The sequence below is a fragment of the Apostichopus japonicus genome, chromosome 17 (assembly GCF_037975245.1).
Source record: "Apostichopus japonicus isolate 1M-3 chromosome 17, ASM3797524v1, whole genome shotgun sequence".
Classification (NCBI taxonomy): domain Eukaryota; kingdom Metazoa; phylum Echinodermata; class Holothuroidea; order Aspidochirotida; family Stichopodidae; genus Apostichopus; species Apostichopus japonicus.
The window spans coordinates 19,535,567-19,562,425 of NC_092577.1; the positions used below are offsets into that span (position 1 = coordinate 19,535,567).

At 42.3% G+C, this 26,859-nt stretch overlaps 2 protein-coding genes across 2 annotated transcripts in view; one reads left to right on the forward strand and one right to left on the reverse strand.

Moving 5' to 3' along the window:
• LOC139984726 (uncharacterized) overlaps positions 1 to 26,859 on the reverse strand; it is a 226,439-nt gene that overhangs the window by 197,683 nt on the left and 1,897 nt on the right. The gene's annotated exons all lie outside the window — the stretch shown is intronic.
• LOC139954701 (putative nuclease HARBI1) lies at positions 17,086 to 21,192 on the forward strand. The gene is made up of 3 exons (XM_071954622.1): positions 17,086 to 18,212; positions 18,560 to 18,931; positions 19,204 to 21,192. The coding sequence occupies exons 1-3, from the start codon at positions 17,855 to 17,857 to the stop codon at positions 19,617 to 19,619; spliced, it is 1,146 nt and encodes a 381-aa protein (XP_071810723.1). The 5' UTR covers positions 17,086 to 17,854; the 3' UTR covers positions 19,620 to 21,192.

Below are 26,859 nucleotides of genomic sequence, written 5' to 3' on the forward strand. Positions count from 1 at the left end.
CAAGAGACATTAAGTGACCCACATTCTTACTCGCCAATGGAGGACTGCACTACAGCCTAATTAGTTGTGGCTAAGGAGTCCTCCGATTGGTTTGATGAGACGAAACAGGCTACTGATCTCGAGTGGCCCGTAGCCGCTTCCGCTATACCGGACACGATGGTCGCTAGTGGACCTCCTGTTCTTGACAGGGAGGTCCACTCGATCAAAGTTGACGAGGAGCTTAAGAACTCTGCTCGCTCGTAAGAAAAGGGGGAACACTGCTAGGGGCCTGAAAAGACCCATATTGGGAAAACTTCGCAGGTAATGCGCAGGCCTGTCGTCTACCATCGGGACGGCGTACCCCGGATGAAGTTTGAGTGGGTTAGTTGTTTGGTGTGTGGGGGGGGGGTGGTCGTTACATAATATGGGTTGGGGGTTCTGTTTGTGGTTTGGAGTTGGCTTTTTGGGGCTGGATTGTAGAGCTTTATTATTTTGGTTCTGTTTGGCCTTTGGGTCCGTGTCCTTTTCACGTCACGTTGAACGCTACATTGTATACATTTGTGGGTTGGTGACAGATTTGTTTGTGGGTTTTCAGTTGGATTTATGGTGGATGTTAAACAGACTGGGATTGTTTTTGGTTTTGTTGACCTTTGGTCCGTGTCCGTTTTCTTTGCACGTAAAAAGCAACGAGCCTGTCCTTCTACGTAAAACGGCCAAAGTGGCGAGAGATAAGAAACGAGGAGATGAAGAATGCCCTCAGCGCCCTGGAGCTGCAAATAGCAGACAGGTATATTTCTTAGCAAATAATAGTGAAGATGGGGTGATGGCAATAACTTTTGAAGAAAATATATGTTAAGCTGGTTTACATCTTTCGCTTGCATTAGACCAATTTCTAGGACTTTTGGATGTAAACTCATCTTTTGAATGGGAGTGTCCTGTGAGTGTTTGAATTTACTAAATTTATTTCCCAAATTGCAGGAAAATTTGAATAAAAATTTATGTTCATTGATCAATAAAGGAAACGTGTGAAAACCTGAAGCAAATTTTAATGACATCAAGAGGAAAGTGAATAGCTCATATGGAATAAAACTTCATGGAAAGCTATGTATTTTACAACTAACTATCCCTCTGTTTAATATGATTAATTTTTCTTTTAATTACCAAATCCAAAAGACAAAAAGAACATGCATAATGAGAAACATGTTTCCAACAATTTGCATTCATCCTTGTGTTCAAAGATGTACAACTGCGTCTGTTATTATATATATATATTTATATTTGGTTTTCATTGAACTGTTTTAATTTCAATATTTTATAGAGTTCACATGGTTGAACTGACTGGTAAAAGGGGACGAAGAGTTCCACTGGTCTTGAAACCAGAATGGGTGGAGGCAATGGACTTACTTGTAAAAATAAGAGAAAAATGTGCTGTTCACAGCAAGTTCTTCTTTGGTGTCCCTGGAAAAGACAGTCACATTGAATCTTGGAAGGTATGATCTATGTTTACATAAGTATGTTGTGTTTGAGAAATTGTGCTTCAACCATGAAAGAAAGGTTCACCATTTGATGACTTTTTTTTCATCATATTTTTTCTTTAAACCATGTGTTACTGATGATAGTAAGTCGAGTACGTCCAGGTTGGGATTAAAAAGGGGGGGGGGTGGAATCCATTGACACCTAGATTGTAGGGAATTCTGTAACATTATACTTTGTTCATAAGATTACGACATATTGTCATCTTATATTTTGTTAAGCAAGCATGTTGCTAATTGGTAGTGCAGGCAGAACTATAACCAAAGTTTTATTAGGCCAACTGCTAACCTAGCAATGGCCTGCAAGATGACAATTACCAAATAAGTACAGTTCACCTTTCAAATACTACCTTAAGTATGATTCAAATGGTATCTGAATATCTTTGAGTTAAACAGTGACAACAAGTGCATTTTCTGTTATATTGGCCGCCATTTTGGAAATGGGTGACCCAAGCAACGTTTCATGACCATCATCTGTTTCAGTGACCCCGGAAACACTTGAATTGACCCCTCATTTTTCATTTCTGATTTTTACAGCCAGATATATGACATTTCCTTTTTTTCTGGCAGCCATCTTGGATGTTGGCCGCCATCTTGGAAATGGGTTGCCCAAGCAACATGCCATGACCATCATCTGTCTCCGTGATCCTAGGAAACATCTGAATTGACCCCTCATGTGTTCATTTCGGATTTTTACAGCCAGATATATGATATTTCCTTTTTTTCTGGCGGCCATCTTGGATTTTGGCCGCCATCTTAAAAACTCGGAGCCGATTAAGTGGGTTCCACGGATAAAATCGATAGACAGGTCGAAAAGAAACTCCATGTCAAATTTGGTACTTTGTCCGGCCGGTAACGTTAAATCCTAAAATTTGTTGCTAAGCAACCTGACTAATTAGAGGTATCCACGATTCCCAGCGTTAGATATAATGTAAAAGGAATTTCAGAGTTTAACCTGTATCGACGATTTTTACCATGAGAAATCATGTTTTCAAGGTTTTCAGGCCTCTAAAAATGTTTGAAACAGTATACACTATTTGGTGACAGTGACGAAAAATCTACTACTCAAATTTCACTCGCCACTGCACTTAGGCAGATACATGGTGCTACGTAATTGGACATTGCAAAATTATGTTTCTGTGCAGTATGCCACTTTATGTCACAGAATCCTAAATAAGCATCTAGGCCTACTGTAATGTCTGAAACAATTAAAAAAATACTGATGAGTGAAATGCAAAACATTTTTCCACAAAGCATACTTGTCAGTGACCTTATGTTGGGGGTATCGCCAAGGGAGAGACTTTACATCATAATCATATCGAATTCTTCACCCGGAGCTATATCTCTAGAGGCAAAAATACATAGGTAAGGATGGTCATCTACTTCCAGCAGCTTCACATGAGCATTACATTTCTTTGTATCATTTTCATACTTTGCAATACAGCTAGCATCTGTGCCATCAACGCTGAAAAGATAGAAGGTACAAAATACTCAATGGACCATCAGTCACACTGTGCATGATTATCCAACATATAGGTATATAATGTGACCTGAACTTGGGTTTGAATTTGTACAGTGCAAACTTTTCTAGTAACCATTGCCGAGGCCAAAATATCATTGGCAACCTATGTTAGTAAAATTTTGAGTTAGGTTTCTTACACTTTGTGATCTACAGAACTTGGAATAGTATACTTACACTATATAATATCATTGGGTTCCAAGGTGCTCAATCTCTTCTGGTCACTTATTTCTTTCATTAATTCTTTACAAATCAAAGTAAGTTACATTAGTGAAATAAAAACAAGAGCCCAAGGGCACTGTGGTTCCTTGCTTGGGGTATATGACAATACACATAATATTATGAAGCAAGATTGGGCTCAAATAGTCCAAGTAATTGTGGTCCTACATGTTCCCATAAAGTAACCAACACTATAGACAACACTTTTGTGATCACAAAATGTGATCAGATTTTTCATCAAAAGACACTTTTCAGATCTAAATATGGCGTCGGAAATGTAAGAAATATAAGAGACCTACAAGCGTGTCAACAGATATGATAACATTGGTGACCTCAGATGACATGACCTTTAAGTTTTAAAATGTTCCACCACCCCATTCACAACTTGTCCCAAAATATCAACCATTTCACACCTTGGCATTGAGATTTAATTGCATTAAATGTCAAAAAATTAACTTTGAACTTGTATACATAACTTCACACACAAAGGTCACCCGGAGGTCAACCAATTGACATTTTTGATCGGTGAGACCTAAATAGAGCATGACTGTAAAAATTCAAACATTTTTTCTTTGCCCATTTTCTCTCCCCCCAAAATACTACTTTTTTAACATTAGCTGACCTTTGGTGACGTTGGATCACATGACCATTAAGTTTGAAAATATTCCCCTATACCATTTGCAAGTTGTCCAAAAAAATCAACCTTGTAACACCTTGGCACTGGGAGTTATTGCATTAAATGTCTGAAAATTAACTTTGACCTCATATAACTTCGCACACGAAGGTCACACGGGGGTCAACCCATTGACATTTATGATCAGAAGGTACCTTTAACATCTGAAAATAGCATCGAAACTGTAAAATTCCACAAAACACGAAAAGGTCACAGAGGTCAAATTGAGGTCAAGGGTCACCCAGATGCGAGTTGACAAATGGATTACATTGAAGCAACTCCCAAACCTAACGGACAATTTGTTCCCAAGTTATCGCCAAAAATACTAGTTTTTTATCATAAATTGACCTTTGGTGACCTTGTATCACATGACCGTTAAGTTTAAAAATATTCCTCTATACCATTTGCAACTACTCCAAAAATATCAAGCTTGTCACACCTTGGAACTGGGAGTTATTGCATTAAATGTCTGAAAATTAACTTTGACCTCATATAACTTCGCACACGAAGGTCACACGGGGGTCAACCCATTGACATTTATGATCAGAAGGGTACCTTTAACATCTGAAAATAGCATCGAAACTGTAAAAATCCACAAAACACGAAAAGGTCACCAGAGGTCAAATTGAGGTCAAGGGTCACCCAGATGCGGGTCGACAATTGGATTACATTGAAGCAACTCCCAACCCTAGCGGACAATTTGTTTTCAAGTTATCGCAAAAATACTACTTTTTTATCATTAATTGACCTTTGGTGACCTCGGATCACATGACCATTAAGTTTGAAAATATTCCCCTATACCATTTGCAACTTGTCTCAAAATATCAACTGTGTAACACCTTGGTACTGGGAGTTATTACACTAAATGTCTGAAAATTAACTTTCACCTCATATAACTTAACATACAAAGGTCACCTTGGGTCAACTTATTGACATTTTTGATTGATGAGACCTAAATTAGAGCATCAAACTATACAAATTCAAACATTTTTTCTTTGCCCATTTGCTATCCCCAAAATACTAGTTTTTTAACATTAATTGACCTTTGGTGACCTCGTATCACATGACCGTTAAGTTTGAAAATATTCCCCTATACCATTTGCAACTTGTCCAAAAATATCAACCATGTCACACCTTGGAACTGGGAGTTATTGCATTAAATGTCTGAAAATTAACTTTGACCTCGTATAACTTCGCACACGAGGTCACACGGGTGTCAACCAATTGACATTTTTGATCGGAAGGTACCTTTGAGATCGAAATCTAGCATCAAAACCAAACATTTTCTTTTTTGCTCGTTTCCTCCCAAAATAAGCACATTTTTTCGAATGTGACCTTTGACCTTTTGACCTTGGTTTCGGGTGTAGTTTAATCTCCTGATTCCAAAAAACAAAACGACAAGTCTGTACAACCATCCTAACTCCGACCGAAAAACTTTGACCCCATATAACCTCGCATATAAAGGTCACACGTGGTCAACCTGATGACATTTATGATCAGAAGGTACCTTTGACATCTGAAAATAGCATCAAAACTGTAAAAATCCCCAAAAACATGTAAAGGTCACCAGAGGTCAAATTGAGGTCAAGGGTCACCCAGATGCGGGTCAACAAAAGGATAACATTGAAGCAACTCCCAACCCTAACGGACATTTTGTTTTCAAGTTATCACAAAAATACTAGTTTTTTATCATTAATTGACCTTTGGTGACCTCGGATCACATGACCGTTAAGTTTGAAAATGCTCCCCTAACCAGTTCACAACTTGTCCCAAAATATCAATCTTGTCACACATTGGCACTGGGAGTTATTGCAGGTTTAATATTTTCGGTTTTTTGACCATAACTGACCTTTGGTGACCTTTGTGGGCACCAAAAACAATAGGGCACACATTCTCCATATGGCGGATCTATAGTCCAAGTTTGGCCTCAATCCAACTTTCCCTTATTGAGATAGAGCGTACCCAAGCAAGCGTCACAGATACAGACACACACACACGCCAACCTGACTGCATAGGTTCCTTTTGCTAAAGCAAGGAACCAAAAATGACAGATTCTTACCACATTTTCTTCCCCTTATAGCAGAAATAGTACTGGTAAGTTGCTTCATTCCCTGAATGCAATGCTTCTTCTTCTTCACTGGTAAGGATCCCTCTGTACTCAATGAGAAAATATCCCTTGGACCACAAAGTTGTACTAAAAAGTCCATATCCTGAAGAGATAAATATAGTTTAATGTAACTTAAAACCAAAAATTAAGTAATACACAGTCTTCAAGCTCTTGAGCAAATTCACACACAAAGTTTCAGATAGAGACCAGGAGTGTTTTAACCCCAAAAATAGGAAAAAGCTTATGTCAGGGTTGTGTTAGAGATTTATGGTTATGGTATGACTCTTTCAACTTTACCCTTTATTTTATTCTGACTTTTTACAGGGGGTGCAGGACAAAGTTATTTTCCAGCTCTATAGAAATAAGTAAGTGAACACTATAGATTTCAATCATTTTTTTAATTTTGCAGACTAGATTAACACTATCAACTCTGAACATGCACCCACATGCCTATTAAGCAAGAAAGTCATTAAGGTGTAGGAACTTGGCCTGTGAACCCCCCACCCAACCCTGCAAGTTTTCAGGAAATATTCCACCAAGGTGCAGATTTTCCCTGAAATATTCCCTTTCTGGTGGGATACAGTATAGTGCTAACCAATTGTAGTCGAGAGGGGGAAATTCAGTGTTGAGGGGGTTCAAGAGAAATTGCATTCAAGGCCCTATCCCGCAAGGAACTGTGAACGAGGGCCGGCCGTGACCGGTTAACAGGGAGCAATTCAATAAGAGCGGAGCAAATGACACTCACCACCCTGTGTACTAGTATGCAGTTCTCTGTTGCTAAAAAGCTCCGGAACCCATCGACGCAAGTGCAACCCGCCCCAAAAACGTACAAAATATGAACAAGGCAACCCTGGGTCAGTTACCGCTACAAACAATTGCTTAAATACAAAAAAAATTATTTACTTCCCGGAAGTAGTACTATAATGTCGTGATCTCTACCTCCCTTCGATCCCTTTGTTTTAATGGGTATGACGTCATTTGTTATGATGGGATGACGTCGTGATCATCCCCTATGGTCATCTTTATAGAGATGACCATAAGGGATGACGATAGGGATCATATACAGATTGGCAAGGGGAATGACGTAATTAGATTTGACATCCATCGAGTTGATGTTTGTTTGGGTGCAGACTATTGATTGTTGCATGTCTGAGTCTGGAGGAGATTAGGGCACATCGGATGTGGTTTGTTCGTGGATTAGGTTTAAAAATAAAAACGAGTTAAGATGTGGCGGCTCACAATTGACTACAAGATATCCCTTCGCGGCTCGCCTGTGAACAAGCTATTTTTTTTTATTTTTACGATTCACGAACACCCCATACGGTTAGAGTAGCAGCTCCCTGGTGTAACTGATAGAGACCGTTCCTTATCGTTCTTCTGTTTCGTGTGAGTGCGCACGTGTTACCGATTCGGATATCACATCAGATAAAGTAAATAGTTTGGAAAAGGAGTGAGGGCACTGTTAACTTTGGTTGGCAGTTGGCTTTCGTGGAGTGCGGACGTGTTTTCGCTCTTGCTCTTCATCTGTTACAGCTGTTATTGTACTGTGCTGTGCTATACTTCCCGCCAGACGGGTGTGATAGCTTGTGTTCGTGTGTTTTCCTCAGTTCGTATATCGTTTGTTGTTTCACTATCCTGTCTTTTGTTTGTTTTGTGTTACTCCCCTGTGGCCTAGCCACCTTCGGTATCATGGCATCGCGCCGTGATTCTCGGATAGTTAAGTTGTCGTTCACCGGTGAACAAGCTGTTCCACCGGTGCAAGCTTTTAGTATTTTGAAGAGCAAGGGTGTTGTTGTGCCTGGAGAGGTTGATGCTTTGCAAGCTCTCCAGGGTCGTAATACGTACGATTTACGTTTTACCAGTGACGTGGCCCGTCAGAAAGGTGTCACGTGGCTGAGTAACGTCGAGGGGATGACAGTTACTCCATACGAGCGATCCGTATGGGTAACTGTCATCCACGTAGGACTAGAGGTGCGGCAGGAACTTGTCGTAACGGTTTTGGGTCGGTTCGGGGCTGTCAAGGCTGCCAAAATGTGCTCTTATGCACAAGCCCCTGGGGTGTTGAACGGGCACCGACAGGTTCGGATCGACCTGAAACAGGACATTCCCTCCTTCCTGTTTATAGCAGGGCATAAAGCCCACGTGCGATATCCCGGTCAGCCCCGTACCTGCTTCAGGTGTGGGGAGAGCGGGCACGAAGCCAAGGGCTGCCCAAACAAGAAATGTGGGCGCTGCCTTCGTCTTGGGCATGATAGCACCGCTTGCCCAAACGAGGTTGTGTGCTCACTATGTGGGAAGGAGGGACATGTCTTTCGAGCTTGTCCCTCCTCTTATGTCTCTAGGACTAAGAGTGGGGGTAAGTCAAGTTCCGACGCACCTACTACTTCACGAGAGGAGGGGGAATCTGGTGGGATTTTACCCTCCCCTGCACCTGGTTCACCCTCCCCCGTCGTTGCAGACCCCAACCCCGTGCCCGCACCGAGAAAGTCTCCACCAGCTTCCCCCATCAACTCGTCCAGTTCCGTCCCCAGTCCGCCGCCGGTATCGCCAGATCCGGAGGCTTTGTCTGACGGAGAATCGGTGGTCATCGATTCTCCGGAGGTTCTGTCTGACAGCGACTCCGGTGAATCGGTGATCAGCGAGCCGAAACGTGCCACTGGGACGAGCTGGTACGACGAAATGGGGGAACCCTCTCTTAAAAGGTCGGCTTCAAGTGACGACTCGGACGACGATATGTCGTCAAGGGCGCGCTTGAAGCTTACGGAATCGTCGTCTTCGTAGTTTTGCCCCACTGCCCTCTCATGGCCCATACACTTTCAGTTGCCACTTTGAACGTGAATGGCATGAGGGATCATCGCAAGCGCAGTCGCATTTTCCAATATTGTAAATCAATGGAGGTCGACTGCGTTTGCCTGCAAGAAACACATATTTTGGAAGAAGATGTCCCTCTATGGGCTTATGAGTGGGGTGGTGAGCTGCATGCTTCGTTTGGTTCGTCTTCATCCTGTGGCACTGTCATCCTTCTGTCAGCTCGTCAGGCGGGTTGTGCCACTAGGGTGGAGACGGATCACGAGGGCCGATTGGTTTGCATTCTATTCAAGTATCCACAGGGTAACATCGCCATTTGCAATGTGTATGCTCCCAATCGGCCTTCTGCTAGACGAGATTTTTTGAACACGCTGCCTCCCTTTGTTCCTGGTAGTGCGCCGTGTGTCATGGTCGGAGACTTTAACTGTGTCCCAGACTCGGGTCTTGACAGACTCGGAACTTCTGTGTCTGCAAGTCCCGACGCTGGGATCACAGAATTGGACAGATTCACTTCGGCACACCTTTTAGCCGATGTCTGGAGGCATATGCACCCGTGTAGTACGGGGTATACGTGGGTGAGGCCTAACGGAGAAGATGCCTCCAGGATAGATCGAGTGTATGCGCCCGTGAGTTTTACATTTTCGGGTTGCGAGACGCTCAGCTGTCCGCTCTCTGACCATGACACTGTAGTAGCACGTTTTGTTTTGCCTTCCATTTTCCCCATCGGGCGGGGCCTATGGAAGCTTAACTGTCGGATTCTTGGCGAGGCAGAGTTCCGCCAGGGTTTCGAGACCAGGTACAAAGGATGGCAAACATTGAAGCCGGCCTTTGCTTCTACATCCCAATGGTGGGATGAGGTCAAGTTGCGCATCAAACGCTACGCAATTCAGTATTGCGTGACCCGCGCACGGCGTCGAAGAGAAAAATTCTCGAAGCTGTGCGCGGAGGTGAAGTTTGGCGACCCTTCGGCAGTCATCGCTTTGCAGACTTATCTCGATGAAAAGTACCACGGTGCCCGCGTCAGGGCCCGTGTCGAAGCGGTGGAAGCCGAGGAGCGCCCTTCACTGAGGTTTTACCAGTCCGTTAGCTCATCGGCAGGTGACAGACGCGTCCCGTCTGTACGCGCTACTGATGGGACCGTGGTTAGTGACCCTCACGGCATTGTCCGCGTATATAAAGAGTACTATTCGAGTTTGTTTACGCGTGGCAATGTCGACTTGTCGGCACAGGCTGATTTATTGAGGGGAATCTCAAAAACCGTTCCCCACGATGTCAATGATATTTTGGGGGGCGAAAAAACCACTGTTGAGCTTTGGAAGGCGCTTTCGAAGATGAAGAATGGCAAGTCCCCGGGTTCGGACGGGCTTCCGAGGGAGTTCTACCGAACCTTCTGGGCAATAATAGGACCCGACATCAGAGCCGTCTTCGAGGACGCCTTCCAAAACGGACTGTTAAACCAAAGTCAACGTCTGGGCATGATTACTTTGCTGCCCAAGTCTGGGGACCCCTTGGATCCCCGTAACAAGCGTCCGATCACCTTGTTGAATGTGGACTACAAGTTGCTGGCTAAGGCTTTGTGCAACCGCCTTGCACTGGCTATGCCGCATCTTGTGGGTGATCTCCAGACTTGTGCAGTGAAGGGTCATTGCATCCAGCAGAACTTGTGGTTGATGCGCGACTTGACCGACTTTGTTATTGAGCGTGATCTGCCATGTGCATTGGTGTCTCTGGACCAGCAGAAGGCCTTTGACATGGTGGATCGCGGTTTTTTAATGAATGTATTGGAGACGTTTCAGTTGCACCCAAATTTTCGTAATTGGATTTCTGTTTTGTATGAAGAAAGTTTCAGTTCTGTTATCGTAAATGGGTTTTGTTCGGAGGTTTTTAACGTAGAGAGGGGGGTGCGCCAGGGGTGCCCTCTGTCTCCACTACTTTATGTTTTGTTTAGCGAGTCCCTCTCTCGTCTTTTGGAAAGGGACTCCAGACTTGTTCCATTCGTTGTGCCAGGGGGTGCCAAAGTGAAATGCGCTCAATATGCAGATGACGTGACATGTGTTGTTTCGAGTCTGGGCTCCTTTCGCGCACTCTCGCAGGATTTATCTATTTTTGAGAGAGCTACCGGGGCGAAGTTGAATCCAGAAAAGACAAAGGGCCTTCGTCTTGGTAGCTGGAGATACAGAGACTTACCATTCGGTGCGTCGTGGTCGGATCAGAATATCAAAATTAATGGTATATGGTTCGGCTACGATGCACCTGGTGATGTCACCTGGAGCGAGAGGGCTGAGGTATTTGAGAGCAGGCTCGTAACCTTTGGCACCCGCTGGCTTTCGATCCTAGGGAAAGTCATCGTTTTGTTTCGCCCATCTTGTGCTACCCGGGCGCGGTGTATCCAATTCCGCGTCGCGTCCTGGTGCGGTTGGAGAGAGCGATATTTTCATTTATTTGGTCGGGTGGTACAGAGCTTGTCAAAAGGGCGGTAATGTACCAAAAACTGGAGAAGGGTGGGTTAGGGGTGGTTCATCTGGGAAGTAAGTTAACTTGTTTGTTATTTAAGCAGTTGTTTGTAGCGGTAACTGACCCAGGGTTGCCTTGTTCATATTTTGTACGTTTTTGGGGCGGTTTGCACCTGCGTCGATGGGTCCCGGCGCTGTTTAGCAACAGAGAACCGCATAGTAGTACTCCAAACAGGGTGGTGCGTGTCATTTGCTCCGCTCTGATTGAGTTGCCCCCTGTTGACCTGTCACAGCCGGCCCTCGTTCACAGTTCGTTGCGGGATAGGGCCTTGAATGCAATTTTTGTACAGGGACGTCATCCTGTCCAAGTATGGCGTTCGGTGCATTCAAGGCTGAATGGTTGCAGGCTCCGTGACCTTGCATGGAGAATTGCACACGGTGCCTTGGTGACCAATCTGAAAAGGTATCACTGGCGATTGGGTGATGGACTGTGCCCGAGGACCGGCTGTGACAGCTTAGAGAGTACTGCCCATGTTTTTTGGCATTGTCCCTTTGTTTTGAACTTGTGGGAGTGGTTTCAGTCCTGGACCGACCGTTTAACGGGAGACCGTTCCTGGTCGGTAGGACAGGGTTTTGTTTTGTATGGATTAGATCCTCCAGTTTGTTCCGTTGCTGTGTTGCAGCGTATTATTTATGTTTGTTCTGTTGTAAAAAAACTTATTTGGAGGAATAGATGTGATGTTGTTTTTAGGGGGAAATTTGCCAGTTGGCAGGCAGTCCTGGAGGCGGTGAAGTCTGACATTCGCCTTCAGGTTGAAGGCGATTTTCGCCGTTTATCTAGGGCTGCCTTTTTTGGACGCTGGTGTGCTGGGGAAGGGTGTTTTGTTTCGCTGCGTGCTGGTCGTCCTTTTGTAGTTTTTTAATATTTCAGTGGGGGGTTGGGCGTTTTGTCTCTGCAGGTCGGTGAGCGTATGTACTTTTTTTGGCTCGCTTGACCCGAGGTTCGTTTGTAAGAATGGGATGGTTTGGTAGTGCCGTTTGGCCGTCACGTTTTGTATCCCGTATGACGGGTCACGTAAAAAGCACTATGTCCTTGATAGATCAAGGCCAGAGAAGAAGCAACCGATGAAAACAGAGACAGGGTTAGTTGTTAAGGCTTCACCTTTGGTAAAGATTAGCTATCAATTGCAACAATAAATGTTTTGGTGGTTGTGAAGACAACCGACAAACACCTGGTCCAAAGCAGACAGACCTTTGTTTCTCTGGCCTTGTCGAGGGGATTAGCTATTTTAGGAAAATGTAGCCAATAAATGTTATGTAGACAATAAATGTTTTTTTTTTCCTTGTTGCGATAACAAACCGAGGGGTCTATAGGAGAAAGAATGTGTTTAGGTGTATTTTCTTGGGGTAACGAAGGACAAACAATGTGTTAGACAAAGCTCTATGAAGGTTGCCACAACAAACAGTCGGAAATATCGTGTTTAAAAGCAGCAGGTTTCAACACACACTCATTTCAAACTTAGTCAAAGAAGCTGCCAGTCGACTTTTACGTTGCGATAATTTTCTAACTTCCAACAGGAGCTGAACTTACTTTTCTTAATATGGCCACCATGCAACCTGACAACATGAATACTGACCCTCAAATTTTATTTGCCACCCGTGGTAAAGACGCAGTTGAATACCAGTGAGCTTGATATAATCGAGGAGAATGAAGAAGTACAACCTGAATGGCACTTGCTGAATATTAACCAGGACGGGGTGATGTTTTCACCCGAGAAGATTCGACGCCCTACCGAACTGAAACTCAACCTATCCCCTTTGGGTAAACCAGAACAAAAACTTGAAAAGGAATCGGTCACCAGATTTTCATTGGGAGGTAAGCGACATGTTACTTTCCGTAACATACGAGAATATTTTACAAAGAAAGGAGCGAAAGATATGTTTTTACCAGGGAAAAGGGGAATAAATCTACGTGCCTGTCACTGGGAAAAACTTTATGCTAAGAAACACGTCATTCACGCCGAAATTGATATCCATGTGAACAGTAACGTCGACGTGAGCATGAAAAGAAGATATCATCTTGGAGGGCAGTTTTTTCTTGTGATCCAACGTTTTAAAAGTATCGTGTATGTGTGTATCAGAGAATATCACTATCACGACCAACAGATACCAGTGATAGCGGGCAAGAGAGGTCTTAATCTGAGAATTCCAGAATGGAACAAACTTTACGAGCAAATTGAGGCTATCAATGACGCTGTAGAGTGAAAAAAGAAATTGAACGAAGTAAATGTGGCTAGCAAGTGACAGCACATATGACGTTATATATATTTTCTTGAGTTTGCTGTGAACTTATACCACCTCTCTCCTCTTTACTTCTCAGACGAGATCGCTGTTATCAATATTCAAAATAACATCGTAGAGTTTGTGTTCGCGGCCATGTTAGATTCAGTCATATATCAGTGGCTTACAAAGACCTGTGAAGGTTGCGAAGAAGGATACCCCGCACAACGAGATCACGCTTGCCTGAATTATGGTTGGATTGAGAACTTAAATTCCGGTTATTTTAGAGACTTTAATCATTTGATTAAGACGTCGTGGATTGTTGGTGCCTCTCGGATCTATTTGAAGGAAACTCCCGTACACATCATCACTGAAATGGTAGATCTTCGTCGAGCTTGGACCCAATCCCCAAAACTGTCAAGAGAGGCTATGGAAAAATCTACACTGGATGAAAACCTTCGTTGGACTATTCAAAACAAACTGATCTATGATTGGATGGAGCAGATCACATTTCCAGAAACATTTGAATTAACTTACGAGCTTTAAATTGTCAGTGTATTAATAAAATATAATGTTGCAGTTTAACATAATATTTCCTTTGTTGTTATGTGTGTGTGTATCTAATTTTTTTATGCAAAATGACATAGAAAGAAGACAAACGCGATAATCTGTTTTTTTTTTGGCCTTATCATTTTTTATTGTCAGAAACAGAAAAAAAAGAGCATGGCACAGCAAGCAAACATAGCAAATTATAAAACAAAACAATAACTACCAAACCTAATCTTCCATGATACTCGCCTATCCACTCTACCCCCTTGCATCCCCCTCCCTCATCCTACGTACACCACCATCCTACGTACACCCTTCAAACCAACCCCTGAAAATATAGCTCTCTGATTGATGATGGAAAGATCTCGGATAGGTTCTTTCACACATGAAAAGTGGGTTGCGATAAAGTTATGTACATGTTCATCGTTGTCATCCTGCTTTAGAGAAAACCAAGACACGATCTCGCCCAACTCGTAACCTCGGCTGCGATGTAGAAGATAGAAAATGGTATACTGCCCACAAACGGTTGATGTAAAGTTCTGTAGACGTTGACTATTGAAATGAAGCGATATGCAATTTCGATCCAAAAAATGCGCCAAGTCTGGGTATATCGAGGGTGGTAGACCAAAAGAGTCAAACATCTCCCCTTGTTGCTTCTGCAAAATGAAGAGGGCCTTCCAAGGCTTGTCACTAGAATCTAAATTGACAACCACGGCACACGGAAAACCAGGTTTAAAAGTTTGAAGAAAGTCTGACGGCATGACCAAGTTGAAATGTCCGCCCGAAGACAGGTCCGGTGTCAGATCAAACGCATACAACGTGTAACCGTTTAGATAATCGTCTCGACTGATGGCATTGCCTGCATCGTGCTGTGCTTTATCGGTTCCGGAAAATAATGTGTGGTAGGCTCTGATGTAATTAGCTCCACCATCTGCACTGTAATTTGGTTTCAAAGGCTTGTAAGGGACCTGCTCTCCATCCATATACAGCGCTAGAAAGTCGAGCCCAAAGTGTTCAAAGTTAAACGGGTTAAGCGTATACGAACCGTTGAAAGCCGTATTAAGCACACATCCCACGATCACTTTCTTTGGAAGTTGACCAAGGAAAATATGATCCTGAATGAACGACATGTTACCGGTAGGAATAGAGAACATTTTGGTAAGAACGCGTTGAATGGGATATTTAGCGGTGGTTTTCTCGAGGGCTCGCGCATGTCCAATGGCTACAGATGGATTCAGTTTCACTTTTCGTACAAATAACGATGCGTCTTTGATAACGACTTTGTATTGTTTCCCGTTATCGGCAGACATGAGACAAAATTGATCTTTACTCCTGATGAGTTTTAACTTCATGTTTACTCCATTCAAGAGATATTTCTCTTGAAAAAATATGTCGCTGTGAATAGGTCCAATCATATCGACCGTCTTACTCTGTGTCGTAAATGTGGTTCGCTTCTTAAGTCCGAGATTGGCGGAACTCAGCTACATTCATATAACCGGCCGTGTCCTTTTAGAAGAGGGATGATGTCAGTTGACTCTCCTTAGCTTCAGAGCCGTAACTCAAGAGTGTTTCCAACAGGGCACGGTACGGGTATGTCGGTGTTGAGGGTGTTATGAGACGTTCATTAAGAGAAACGTAGATTTGACTAAACAGACTGGAGAAAGAGATTGACCGGTCCGACTTTGGCTTCTTCCGGTAAATCATTACCATCAGACAATGTAATCTTTGCTTTGACGTATAGTTGGGTTTGCGCTAAGTCGATGTATTCTTCCGAAGAGCCCGAAACCTAAAATTCGATGGGTCCATTATCCGTGAGATTGGCGATCGGGTGATACCTACCCACTGTCCTTTCTCGAAACTGGTTTGCGTAGGAGGTACGAGAAAAAGGTCCAATTCTGACTTGCTGCATTCGCAGGAGTGTTCGTGTAGCAGAGCCATGATGAATTAAGGTGTTTAGTCGAAAATGTCTCGAGATCTTTTGACTGTCCCGGCTCGCTTGATTCTGCCAGAGGAGGTGGCACGTTTACGCTTTTTAACACCTGCTGAACCCACCACCGAGGACACTGCCCTCTTTGCCACTCGTTTTCCGGCCGCCACACCTCTATTCCTGGCAGATTCTCTAATAGATCGTCCGTCTAGAACATCACCTGCAATTTCGACGCCGGTACGCAAAGCCTCTTTCCCCGATGACTTGACACCTTTCTTTCAAGAGAGGCATAGCTGAGCGAAACAGACTTCCCAACACATTACCTAGACCATGTCCCTTTTGAACTCGGGCCCCTTGAAAGACCGGTAAACCACGACCTGTCTGTTGTAGGTAGTGGTTTTCGTAGTCTCGAGGATCACTCTGAAATTGTGAATGACGCATGGTGTTTATTCTTGAAAATCTTGAAATAAACTGTGGAGCTTTGCGAAGACGAAAGTGAAGTGTCGCGATGACGGTGCCTCGAAGAAATGGTATTTTGCGACCGGTATTGTCCCTTATATCAATTTCGATGGTATTAAAATATTTTTGCTTCACTGGGTGATAGTAAACGTTGTCATATACAGAACTGATATCCTCACCGTATTTTCCTTTAACGGTCACAACACGGATAAGAGGCACTTTGGTGTGCCCCACAGCATGTGGTTCTATAATGTCGCTGTACACGAAAATGTGATGACTATGTTTCAGATCAAATGGATGGTTAAAAGTGCTGCTGCTGGTTACTGTACTTGTGGATGGAAAACCTAAAATCTCAGCTAACCGGCCCTCAAACTTGACCTGTGCTCCTTCCGCTAGCTGGATACTTATCAGTCCGTTTGTCTATCCAGTCGGTAACGGATTTCCTCCACATAATTTGTCTCCAAAAGCGTCGAAGGATCCCTGTAGAAACCAGGTGTTAATGGTTTCGTCCACCACTGGTGTCCATTCACGGTGTATGTGTACTTACAGTCTTCGTCAATGTTATACAATTGGTGAGGATATAAGATTTCGGTCAAACCGACCTCCCACTGACCCTCCAGTGAAATAGGTTGAGGGAGTTTTACGCGATAATGTGAAAGTGTATTGTCGGGATAAATTTCCGGAGAAGCGTTACTAGGCAGTGTGACGTAAAAGGAAGAAGCCATGCTGTCTTCGTCAAATCTACAAAAGCAATGTCAAACCTAACACGGACGGTGCACTTTGAATGTTTTTCAAATTAAACACGTCAGATACCCAACTGTTGAATTTTGTTGGGTAGCCTTTCCATTTGAAAAAAATATTGTTTACTTCCACCACGAGTGCGACGACGCAGTACCTTCTCGATGCGATAAGTGTGATCTGCTTTTGATATTCTTTGAAGTTCTTGCTCGTAAAAGTGACCTTCGATGTTGTCTTGGTTGTAATCTTTCAATTCATATACTGGGGGTGTACGAGCTATACGTTTTGCGATGGTAAATACTTCGTCCGTCCATTGGGGGAGATAACTCTTTCGAAAAGGTCGAGTGACCATGCTGCTGCGTACGATTGCTCTCGCACATGCGCTATTTGAGTTGTTTGAGTTACTAAGGAAAGATGATTTCATTGTTTGTCAAGAGAGGTGTCCATAGGTGCGTTGGACTCCTCTACTCGCGTAGCAACTCGAGTAATCTTCTCGACGTCAGTTAACTTCGTTACGCATGCGCGGTGAATAGACGACACGAACGACTGAATGGGCAAAACGTCATGAAGTAGTCGTATTGATAGCGTGGTTTATATGTTATCAACAGAGCATGGATGCCCAGACAAGAAGGAGAAAAGTTTGCATTGCTATGATTCTACAGATTTATCTCCAGGAATGTGAGATGCAACAATTAATTGCTATGCAGCATACTAAAGCGATTTTTCCAGTCATGTCGGCAAGAAAGCTGAAAAGGGAAGAGGTTCCTCGAGTAGTTGGATTTGCAGAAAACATTGTGCATCGATATGACGACCTTGATTTCACGTTTCACTTTAGACTAGACAGCTCCACCGCAGAAATACTTATAAATCAATTAGCGAGCTCGAATGTTCCAACGCCTGAAAACTGCCTAGGCGGCACGAAATCAGTGACACTGAAAAAACAGCTCCTAATGTTTTTGTGGTTCGTTGGTAAGTACGCCTATAGTTGCTGCTGCTTTTTCTTTGTGGTCTCCCTTGAAATCATTCCAAGAAATGGTGTGACACTGGTACTGCACCTACAACACTATCCTTTTCCCTGTACGTGCCTCCATTGACCCGCATACATCAGTCATCATAAAGTTATGCTAGTAAACAACTTTTATAAGCTTGGTCCGGCCCGAACGTACTCTTTGTAAAGTACCCTGGCCAGCATGCCGATGTATATATAGGTCCATATGAGCTTTACCTAGATGCCAGGCCGTCGTGCAGGCTTTGATTGGGCTGTTTTAGAGTGGCTTAATAATCTTTCAGTAAGATCACATTTTCTTTTTCTATAGGCAACATTGAGAGCTTCAGGACAATGTCTGACAGATTTGGGGTGTCTGAGTCCACATATCACAATGTTTGCTGCAGAGTTGCTGAAGCCATAGTTACAGATGTTATGCCACGACTTGTTTCCTGGCCAGTTAGTCATGCTAGCAAGCGAGCTGTATCTGAAGGATTCCGAAGGATTGGGAGGCTGCCAAATACCCTTGGTGCAGTCGACGGCACACACATCAGAATAACAGCACCAAGAGAGATCCCACAGTCATATTTCAATAGGAAGCACTTCTATTCAATGCAGTTACAGGGAGTTTGTACCAGTAATTTACTTTTCACACACGTCCTGACGGGATGGCCTGGCAGTGTTCACGATTTTTTGGACGGTGGTGTGCTGGGGAAGGGTGTTTTGTTTCGCTGCGTGCTGGTCGTCCATTTGTAGTTTTTTAATATTTCAGTGGGGGTTGGGCGTTTTGTCTCTGCAGGTCGGTGAGCGTATGTACTTTTTTTGGCTCGCTTGACCTGAGGTTCGTTTGTAAGAATGGGATGGTTTGGTAGTGCCGTTTGGCCGTGACGTTTTGTATCCCGTATGACGGGTCACGTAAAAAGCACCTGGCAGTGTTCACGATGCAAGAGTGTTCAGAAATTGCTCTTTAATGGGGGGATGATAACAAATTCCCTCCTGGATATTACTTGTTAGGTGATTCTGCCTACCCACTTTTGCGGTACCTCATAACTCCCTTTAGAGATTATGGAAATCTGGGATTTGAGCAAAGAAGATTCAATCAAGAATTGAGTCGCCAACGGAATGTCATAGAGCGTGCGTTTGGTCATTTGAAGGGGCGGTTTCTTCGCCTACAATTTCTTAGAGCAGAGGATACAACATTTCTTTGTAAGACCATACTGGCAGCCTGCACCCTTCATAATGTGTGCATCATGAATGACGATGAGCTTATGGAGGAGTTTCAAGAAAACCGTGACCATGACAGAGAGCAGCAGGATTATCCTTACAACGAGGAAGTAACAGGGTCAGGAGAGGCGACAGGAGCTTATGGCATTGTTCAACTAACATTATAAGCTTGTTTGCTTTCTAGCAGATAAAAAGCATGATGCTAACAGAACAATTACTGCAAATAAAATTAAAACAACAAACAATTGAAGGCAGCTCTTATAATTCTTTAAGTATGAGATTATAGATAACTTTTTTTGTCCTTTTTTTTTTCTTGTAAAATATGTTACAACTTCTCCAAAGGTTGTCTTTCTAGTACAACATTTGTCTTGATTATGTAGTCTAGTAGTTTCTCCTTTTGTAAAATCCAACCTCTTTTCAAGATGAAGTTAATACATGAAGTTAATAAAAGAAAGAACAAAAATTAAAGAGTAAACTTGTTCAACAAAAACACCTATGCTATCTCAGCTCAAATGCATCTACAGTTTATCAATAAGTTTTGTAAGAAGGGCCTTGTTTTCATTGTGCATAGCCATTAGGGTTTCTTGCAACTGTGTTTGGCTTTCCATGAACATACCCTTCATCTCATCTACTATGAGAGATGACCGGTTTCGAGTTTTAATCTTCTTACGCGTGGGTTCTGTGTCCTCATCACTTGTTAGCTGGCCCCCAATTTCTGACATGTTTCCCTCTGAATCACAGGTATAGGCTGGTTGAAGAGAGGGGTCATCACCAACTATATCATAAATGTCTGGAAATTTGAACGGCTTCGGTTGACCATTACCTGTTTGACGACGTTTATCTTCATGTTTGCGCAGAGCCTGTTTAATGTTTCTGTATTTGTCATAGCACTGATCAGCAGTTACTTTCACACCAAGTGTGTCAGACAGCTCAGATGAAATATTTTTCCAGATTGGTTTCTTGTTTTTCAGCTTCAGTAGGTCCTTCTTTATGATGTTCAGTAGAGTTTTTACCTGGCTATCTTCCCATGAAACCAAGTCTGTATATGGGGTACATGACGCTACTGGTTCACTTGTCTTGGTTTCGGTAGATGGTGTGATGGTTGTAGTAGATGAAGCTTTTGAAGGCTGGAGAAGATTGTCATTCAATGCAGCTGGTGTACTTACTGCAGCCTTCTCACTGAAGTCAAGTTCTACCGGGTAGCTTACACCCAGCGGTAAGTCTTGTAGAACGTGCACAACTCTTGCAAAGTCTGGAAATCAGAAGATTAATATATTTAAAATATGATGCACACAGAGTACAACTGTAAACTGATACTTACTGTGAGATCAAACTTTTACACAGTTGTTCTAATACTGTTCTTATACTGTTGGCCAGACAGAATATTAAGCAGTCATTAAAAATATTACTGGCAGGCCTACAAGTGGACCCGGGTGAAAAAGTAGGATCAACAAAATTTTCAATAAAACAGAACATACCTATGACCTTGTTGACCAAACGTAGGACTTTTGGTTGCCGAAGGCCAATTAATCTATGCGATGCTGGCGTGACCTAATTATAAATCTGGAATGTTTTATCTCTGTAGACTATGCATGTATAGCTTACCTAATTTGACTGTCAATTTACTAGTACAAATATATGGTTATATTTGTTATCGTAACATTAACAGGCAACAATGGGTCGCTGGATCTCGTTCGATAGCCTGTAATGTCTAGCACTATTCGTTTCTGGAGGGTACTAGCCTACCTTCTTAACTTTCATAATAATCTTATGTTGACGAATCTCAATCAGAGTAATAGCCTACACTACAGATACGGTACACCGATCATGCATGTCAGTTGTCAACACGTTCGAGATCTTATTCGTAGGTCAAAATGAAGGGCCATGTGCTGGTTTACAAGCCAAATGGGCCGTAAACACTGACGTGGAGATCTCTGGTACTTAATACTCTGTACCCATAACAAACTTACTTTTTGAGAATGTTTCCTATTGGCCACTTTGTATCTTAACTGGCACTGTTTTGCCCGAAGGCAGTGTTACTTCGTGTGTTGCCATCTTAATTGTGACGTAAATAACGTCATACCTACATAAGTAACCGACCCCCGGAGGTGGTTACCTTTTTGCTACTCGAGTTGTGACGTTTTCGTGACGTTTCCACAAGCCGAACGTTTATCAGCTGAACTCGTGTAACTCGAGTAGAGGAGTCGAACGCACCTTATGTTGTATGTGGAGGTTTGATGATGCAATAACACCTAGTCGTGTTGATACATGTTTCTCCACCACTATTCGTGTGGACACTGTTCACGTTGCTAAGGAAGATTAAAACATTAGTCGTTAAGGGGTGGTATATATGCATACATACATATGTATGTATGCAAATGCTGATGATGCAATGGCTAAAAACAAACCATGTTCTACCTGCCGTATATATGCGAACTCTGTTTGCGTTCCTAAGGAAGGTTACTAAGGGGTCATGTCTAACCATGTATGAGTTGATATGTCATATGTGAAACGTCACAAAACCTTTGATTAATCGTAGTGTGACCCAACATAATTTCAGGTTGAGAAATGTTTCATGTTACTATGTGAACGGTTAAGAGTTTACTTGATATAAACGAATGTCTTTGGAGATCTGACCATCATTCACAAGCACTCGCTCGCGAAAACAACTTGAAGCAATTCACGATTTAAGAAAATAAACGACTGCTCCTTCGTTCAGATTGGGTCGACTATTAGAACCGCAAAACAATTCAACCCTCAAACGAACTCTCCGTATATTACACTCCCAGTATTAATTCACGTAGGCCTAATGGTTATACAAGTAAAATAGGTGTTGACTAGTCATCATGTTGAAACGCCCAAGTTGTCCTTTCTTTATTTGATTTATTTATTTATCAAGGGCAAGTCGTACGGTAGAGACACCCTCTGAAGATCCCTCAGAAACAGCTACAGCACAACCGTCCTCTCCTCTCAGTGAGCCGTTTGAGGTGTTCTCCCCAGTACAACCCCAACCAAATATAAAGAAGAGAAAACCAACATCGTTATCGTGCGAAAAAACGGGTTGCACAAAAGTTTTTCCGGCGTCATATCAAAACGGTACATGTGACACCCGTTTTCTGTTGCAAACGTTGTTGGTTGACTTTTAAAACTAAGTCCAATTTAAAACGTCATGAAAAGAGGGGAAGTGTCATCCCAATCGAAGTAACAAACAAGAGGTGGATTTGGAAGACGTTCCCAGTTCAAGCAGTACAAATAAGGTGAGTTTTCATTCTTCTATTTAATTTATTTATTTTATTTTATTTATTGATTTATTTTTATTATTTTTTATTTGCATTTATTTGATATTATTTTTTAATTTTATCTATTTTTTTCTTTCTTTGAGGTACAACAGTTCGTACCATCATTAAGAGCGGGAATTGTGTCGACACAAGCCTTACCACAAGCAGCACCAGACTTCGATCTCGACGAGGATACCATCTGCGATTCTCGAAGAATTGATGGAAGATTCTCCATTACAACAGTTATATAGAAATAATTGGGGCGCCATCAGAACTCACCATCGAAGAAACAACCGGGTTCAAGATGTTTATAATTTTAGGTTAAGTTTACCACGATCAAACCACACAATTTAAGTTAAATGCATCTTTTGGTTTTATGCTGCGCAACAAGTTGAGAGGTGAACGAAGATACTTTCACTCTTCTTTCAATAACCATAGACTGTTCGATGGACCTATTGTTGTCGGACAACGCAGTGATATCGATCGATTTATGTCTCTGTTTGAGCAGGTTGATGTCGAGCGGTATCTTTGAAATCAAAGACCAGAGTCTGTATGGGTGTTAGATCTAATCACCAACATGACCGTTTACGTTAATAAGTTAAGACCGTTTGCATTGGTAGGTGCCCCACCTCACAATCTTCCCCGAGAAATTGTAGATCATAGGTATATTTTATCGATGGCAGTCAACAAAAGAAGAAATTCACTCTACACAGATAATTTATGTTTTTTTCAGATGTTTGGCTCATCATTTAAGTCTGTCGGAATTAGTTCGGAAACACCAGAAGCCTTGTATAATCGATATCAAAATACCTTCGACGGGCAGACTACAAGTGTAAATGCTTTCGAAGGTGTTACTTTTCTAGAATTAGGTCAACTTGAGAAAATATTTGAATGTAACATATATGTATACGAGTTGAAATGTAGCACTGATACCGAACACCTCTTACACAAGAGTAAACCTGTAGCCGAATTGCTGCGCAGATCTCCCTGTCGCTATCAAACCACCATGTACCTGAATTATTTCGAAGATCATTTCTCTTATATCACCGATATAGAACACTATGCCAAAACGTTTAGCTGCACCCGATGTCGACGCCTTTTTACTCGAAACCGTAATCTAACCAAACACATACCGCACTGTAGATAAACTCGGTATAGAGATACCTCAACACGAACGCTACTACCCCTACAAAATCACTTACGACATAGAAACGTGCTTGGATCACAGTTGTGCCTCGGAAGGTACCTTCCGATCGAAAATGTCAATTGGTTGACACCCGTGTGACCTTCGTGTGCGAAGTTATACGAGGTCAAAGTTAATTTTCAGACATTTAATGCAACAACTCCCAGTTCCAAGGTGTGACATGGTTGATATTTTTGGACAACTTGCAAATGGTATAGGGAAATATTTTCAAACTTAACGGTCATGTGATCCGAGGTCACCAAAGGTCAATTAATGTCCAAAAACTAGTATTTTGGGGGTAGAAAATGGGCAAAGAAAAAAATGTTAGAATTTTTACAGTTTGATGCTCTAATTTAGGTCTCATCAATCAAAAATGTCAGTAAGTTGACCCAAGGTGACCTTTGTATGTTAAGTTATATGAGGTCAAAGTTAATTTTCAGACATTTAGTGTAATAACTCCCAGTGCCAAGGTGTTACACAGTTGATATTTTCAGACAAGTTGCAAATGGTATAGGGGAATATTTTCAAACTTTACGGTCATGTGATCCGAGGTCAACAAAGGTCAATTAATGATAAAAAAGTAGTATTTTTGCGATTTGTCCGTTAGGGTTGGGAGTTGCTTCAATGTAATCCAATTTGTCGACCCGCATCTGGGTGACCCTTGACCTCTGGTGACCTTTTCGTGTTTTGTGGATTTTTACAGTTTCGATGCTATTTTCAGATCTTAAAGGTACCTTTTGATCATAACTGTCAATAGGTTGACCCCCATTTGACCTTCGTGTGCGAAGTTATTTGAGGTGAAAGTTAATTTTCACACATTTAATGCAATAACTCCCAGTGCGAAGGTGTGACAAGGTTGATTTTTTTGGACAACTTGCAAATGGTATAGGGGAATATTTTCAAACTTAATGGTCATGTGATCCAAGGTCACCAAAGGTCAGCTAATGTTAAAAAAGTAGTATTATGGGGGGAGAAAATGGGCAAAGACAAAATGTTTGCAATTTTACAGTCATGCCCTATTTAGGTCTCACCGATCAAAAATGTCAATTGGTTGACCTCCGGGTAACTTTTGTGTGTGAAGTTACATACAAGTTCGAAGTTAATTTTTGGAGATTTAATGCAATTAAATCTCAATGCCATGGTGTGACATGGTTCATATTTTGGGACAAGTTGTGAATGGGGTGGTGGAACATTTTGAAACTTAAAGGTCATGTCATCTGAGGTCACCATTGTTATCATATCTGTTGACACGCTTGTAGGTCTCTTATATTTCTCACATTTTCGACGCCATATTTAGATCTCAAAAGTGCCTTTTGATAAAAAATCCGATCACATTATGTGATCACAAAAGTGTTGGCTATAGTGTTGGTTACTTTATGGGAACATGCAGGACCAGAATTACTTGGACTTTTTAAGCCCAGTCTTGCTTCATAATACTATGTGTATTGTCATATACCCCAAGCAAGGAACCACAGTGCCCTTGGGCTCTTGTTAAAAAATTGTAACACTGTTTCATAGGGCTTTTTTTCACGAGTCGTCTTGAACGGTGTAGCCAGTCCTTAAAAATAAAAGAGGTCGTTTTGAGTTCACTGGTATTCTGCAATTGCCCCTGGCACGATATATAATGTAAGACGTATACTCATGATGCTGTAGTCATGCAGGGCATTAATTTTCATCATAGGGGTTTTCATCATATAGGGTTACACATAACAGTGAGTTTTTGGTGAGCTGGCCCCTCTATAATAAAATTCCTTGGTGTGGCACAGCCTTAGTCTATACTTGGTATGCAGTACGGGTATGTTAAAAGTAGTAATGAATTCAATAATGAGCTGTATTAAATGAACATGTCAATTGTATGAGACACACCCAATACCCCTGGCTGCAAGGTCCGTCATTGACTAGTGTGCGGCATATAATTTTTGTAAAATGACTTGTTATACTGTAGAGTCACAGAAGTGACACACATATTTCAATTACCTGACAAACATTTGGAAAAAAATGACCCACATGAGTGACTGACAATTTAGGTCAAGTGACACACATGTGAGTCACCTGTAATTGGTCAATGGCTCAACAATGACAGACCTTGCCAGGGGTATAGTAGGTGTGTCATACAATTGACAAGTGCATGAACAAGAAACAACGGGCCTACATGGATATGACTGAGAATGAATGAAATGGATTTGTGGGGAATTAAGCTCACAAAGTTGGCATGCCAGTACCGTACCGTAATCTAGTCGGGGCTGGTGAAGGAAGGGTCTTGCAACCCTGAGCAGGCTAAGTAACTAGGTGTGTCCCACCTTTCGACAAAACAAAGCCACCACTTTAATTTTGTCCTCTCTGCCCATGGATGCAGTATCCTAGGTTATGTTGCGCCCCACCTCTTGATGCTATGGTGCCCCATCCCGTCTCCCAATCCCCCTCCCCCACCACCACTTAACATACCGTCGCCTGCTACTGTACTGTATCAAAAACAACTGCACGTCATTCCACACTATTCTTCAAATATTTTGGGAAATAATGTTTTGTGTGCATACAGGATCAGCCTGGATCACACCCTTTTTGGGAATGCTCCTTAATTGCAAAAAGTGAGCTTCCAAAATGAGGAAAATGACAAAAAGCTGGATATATCTGGAATTAATTATAGTGCCGTTACTGGAAAATGTGATGGATTGAATCCGGCCGGAACCGGATCTTTTTCAAAATGTTATGAGCATCTGTCAGCACAAGTAAATGGAAAGTAATATGTATTATGATTAACCAAGAGTCCAAAAGGAAATAGTGATTCCTTAGTTTACTAAATAAACCAAAATGAAAGAGCACACCAATAAAATTCGGACTATCATCATAGTCCTTTGTGTATATGAAAGTGAGTGAAAACCATAAGAAATGTGAGTGCACGTTTCTCCTTCCAAGAATTTAAGTTCCACCCATATTTTGATATTT

Bases quoted from the DNA above. Each gene is read 5' to 3' on its own strand.
- LOC139954701 (XM_071954622.1), top strand. From the start codon at position 17,855: ATGGATGCCCAGACAAGAAGGAGAAAAGTTTGCATTGCTATGATTCTA. The intron at 18,213-18,559 runs GTAAGTACGCCT...CTTTTTCTATAG, and splicing joins AATGTTTTTGTGGTTCGTTG to GCAACATTGAGAGCTTCAGG. The intron at 18,932-19,203 runs GTGTGCTGGGGA...CTCTTTAATGGG, and splicing joins TCACGATTTTTTGGACGGTG to GGGATGATAACAAATTCCCT.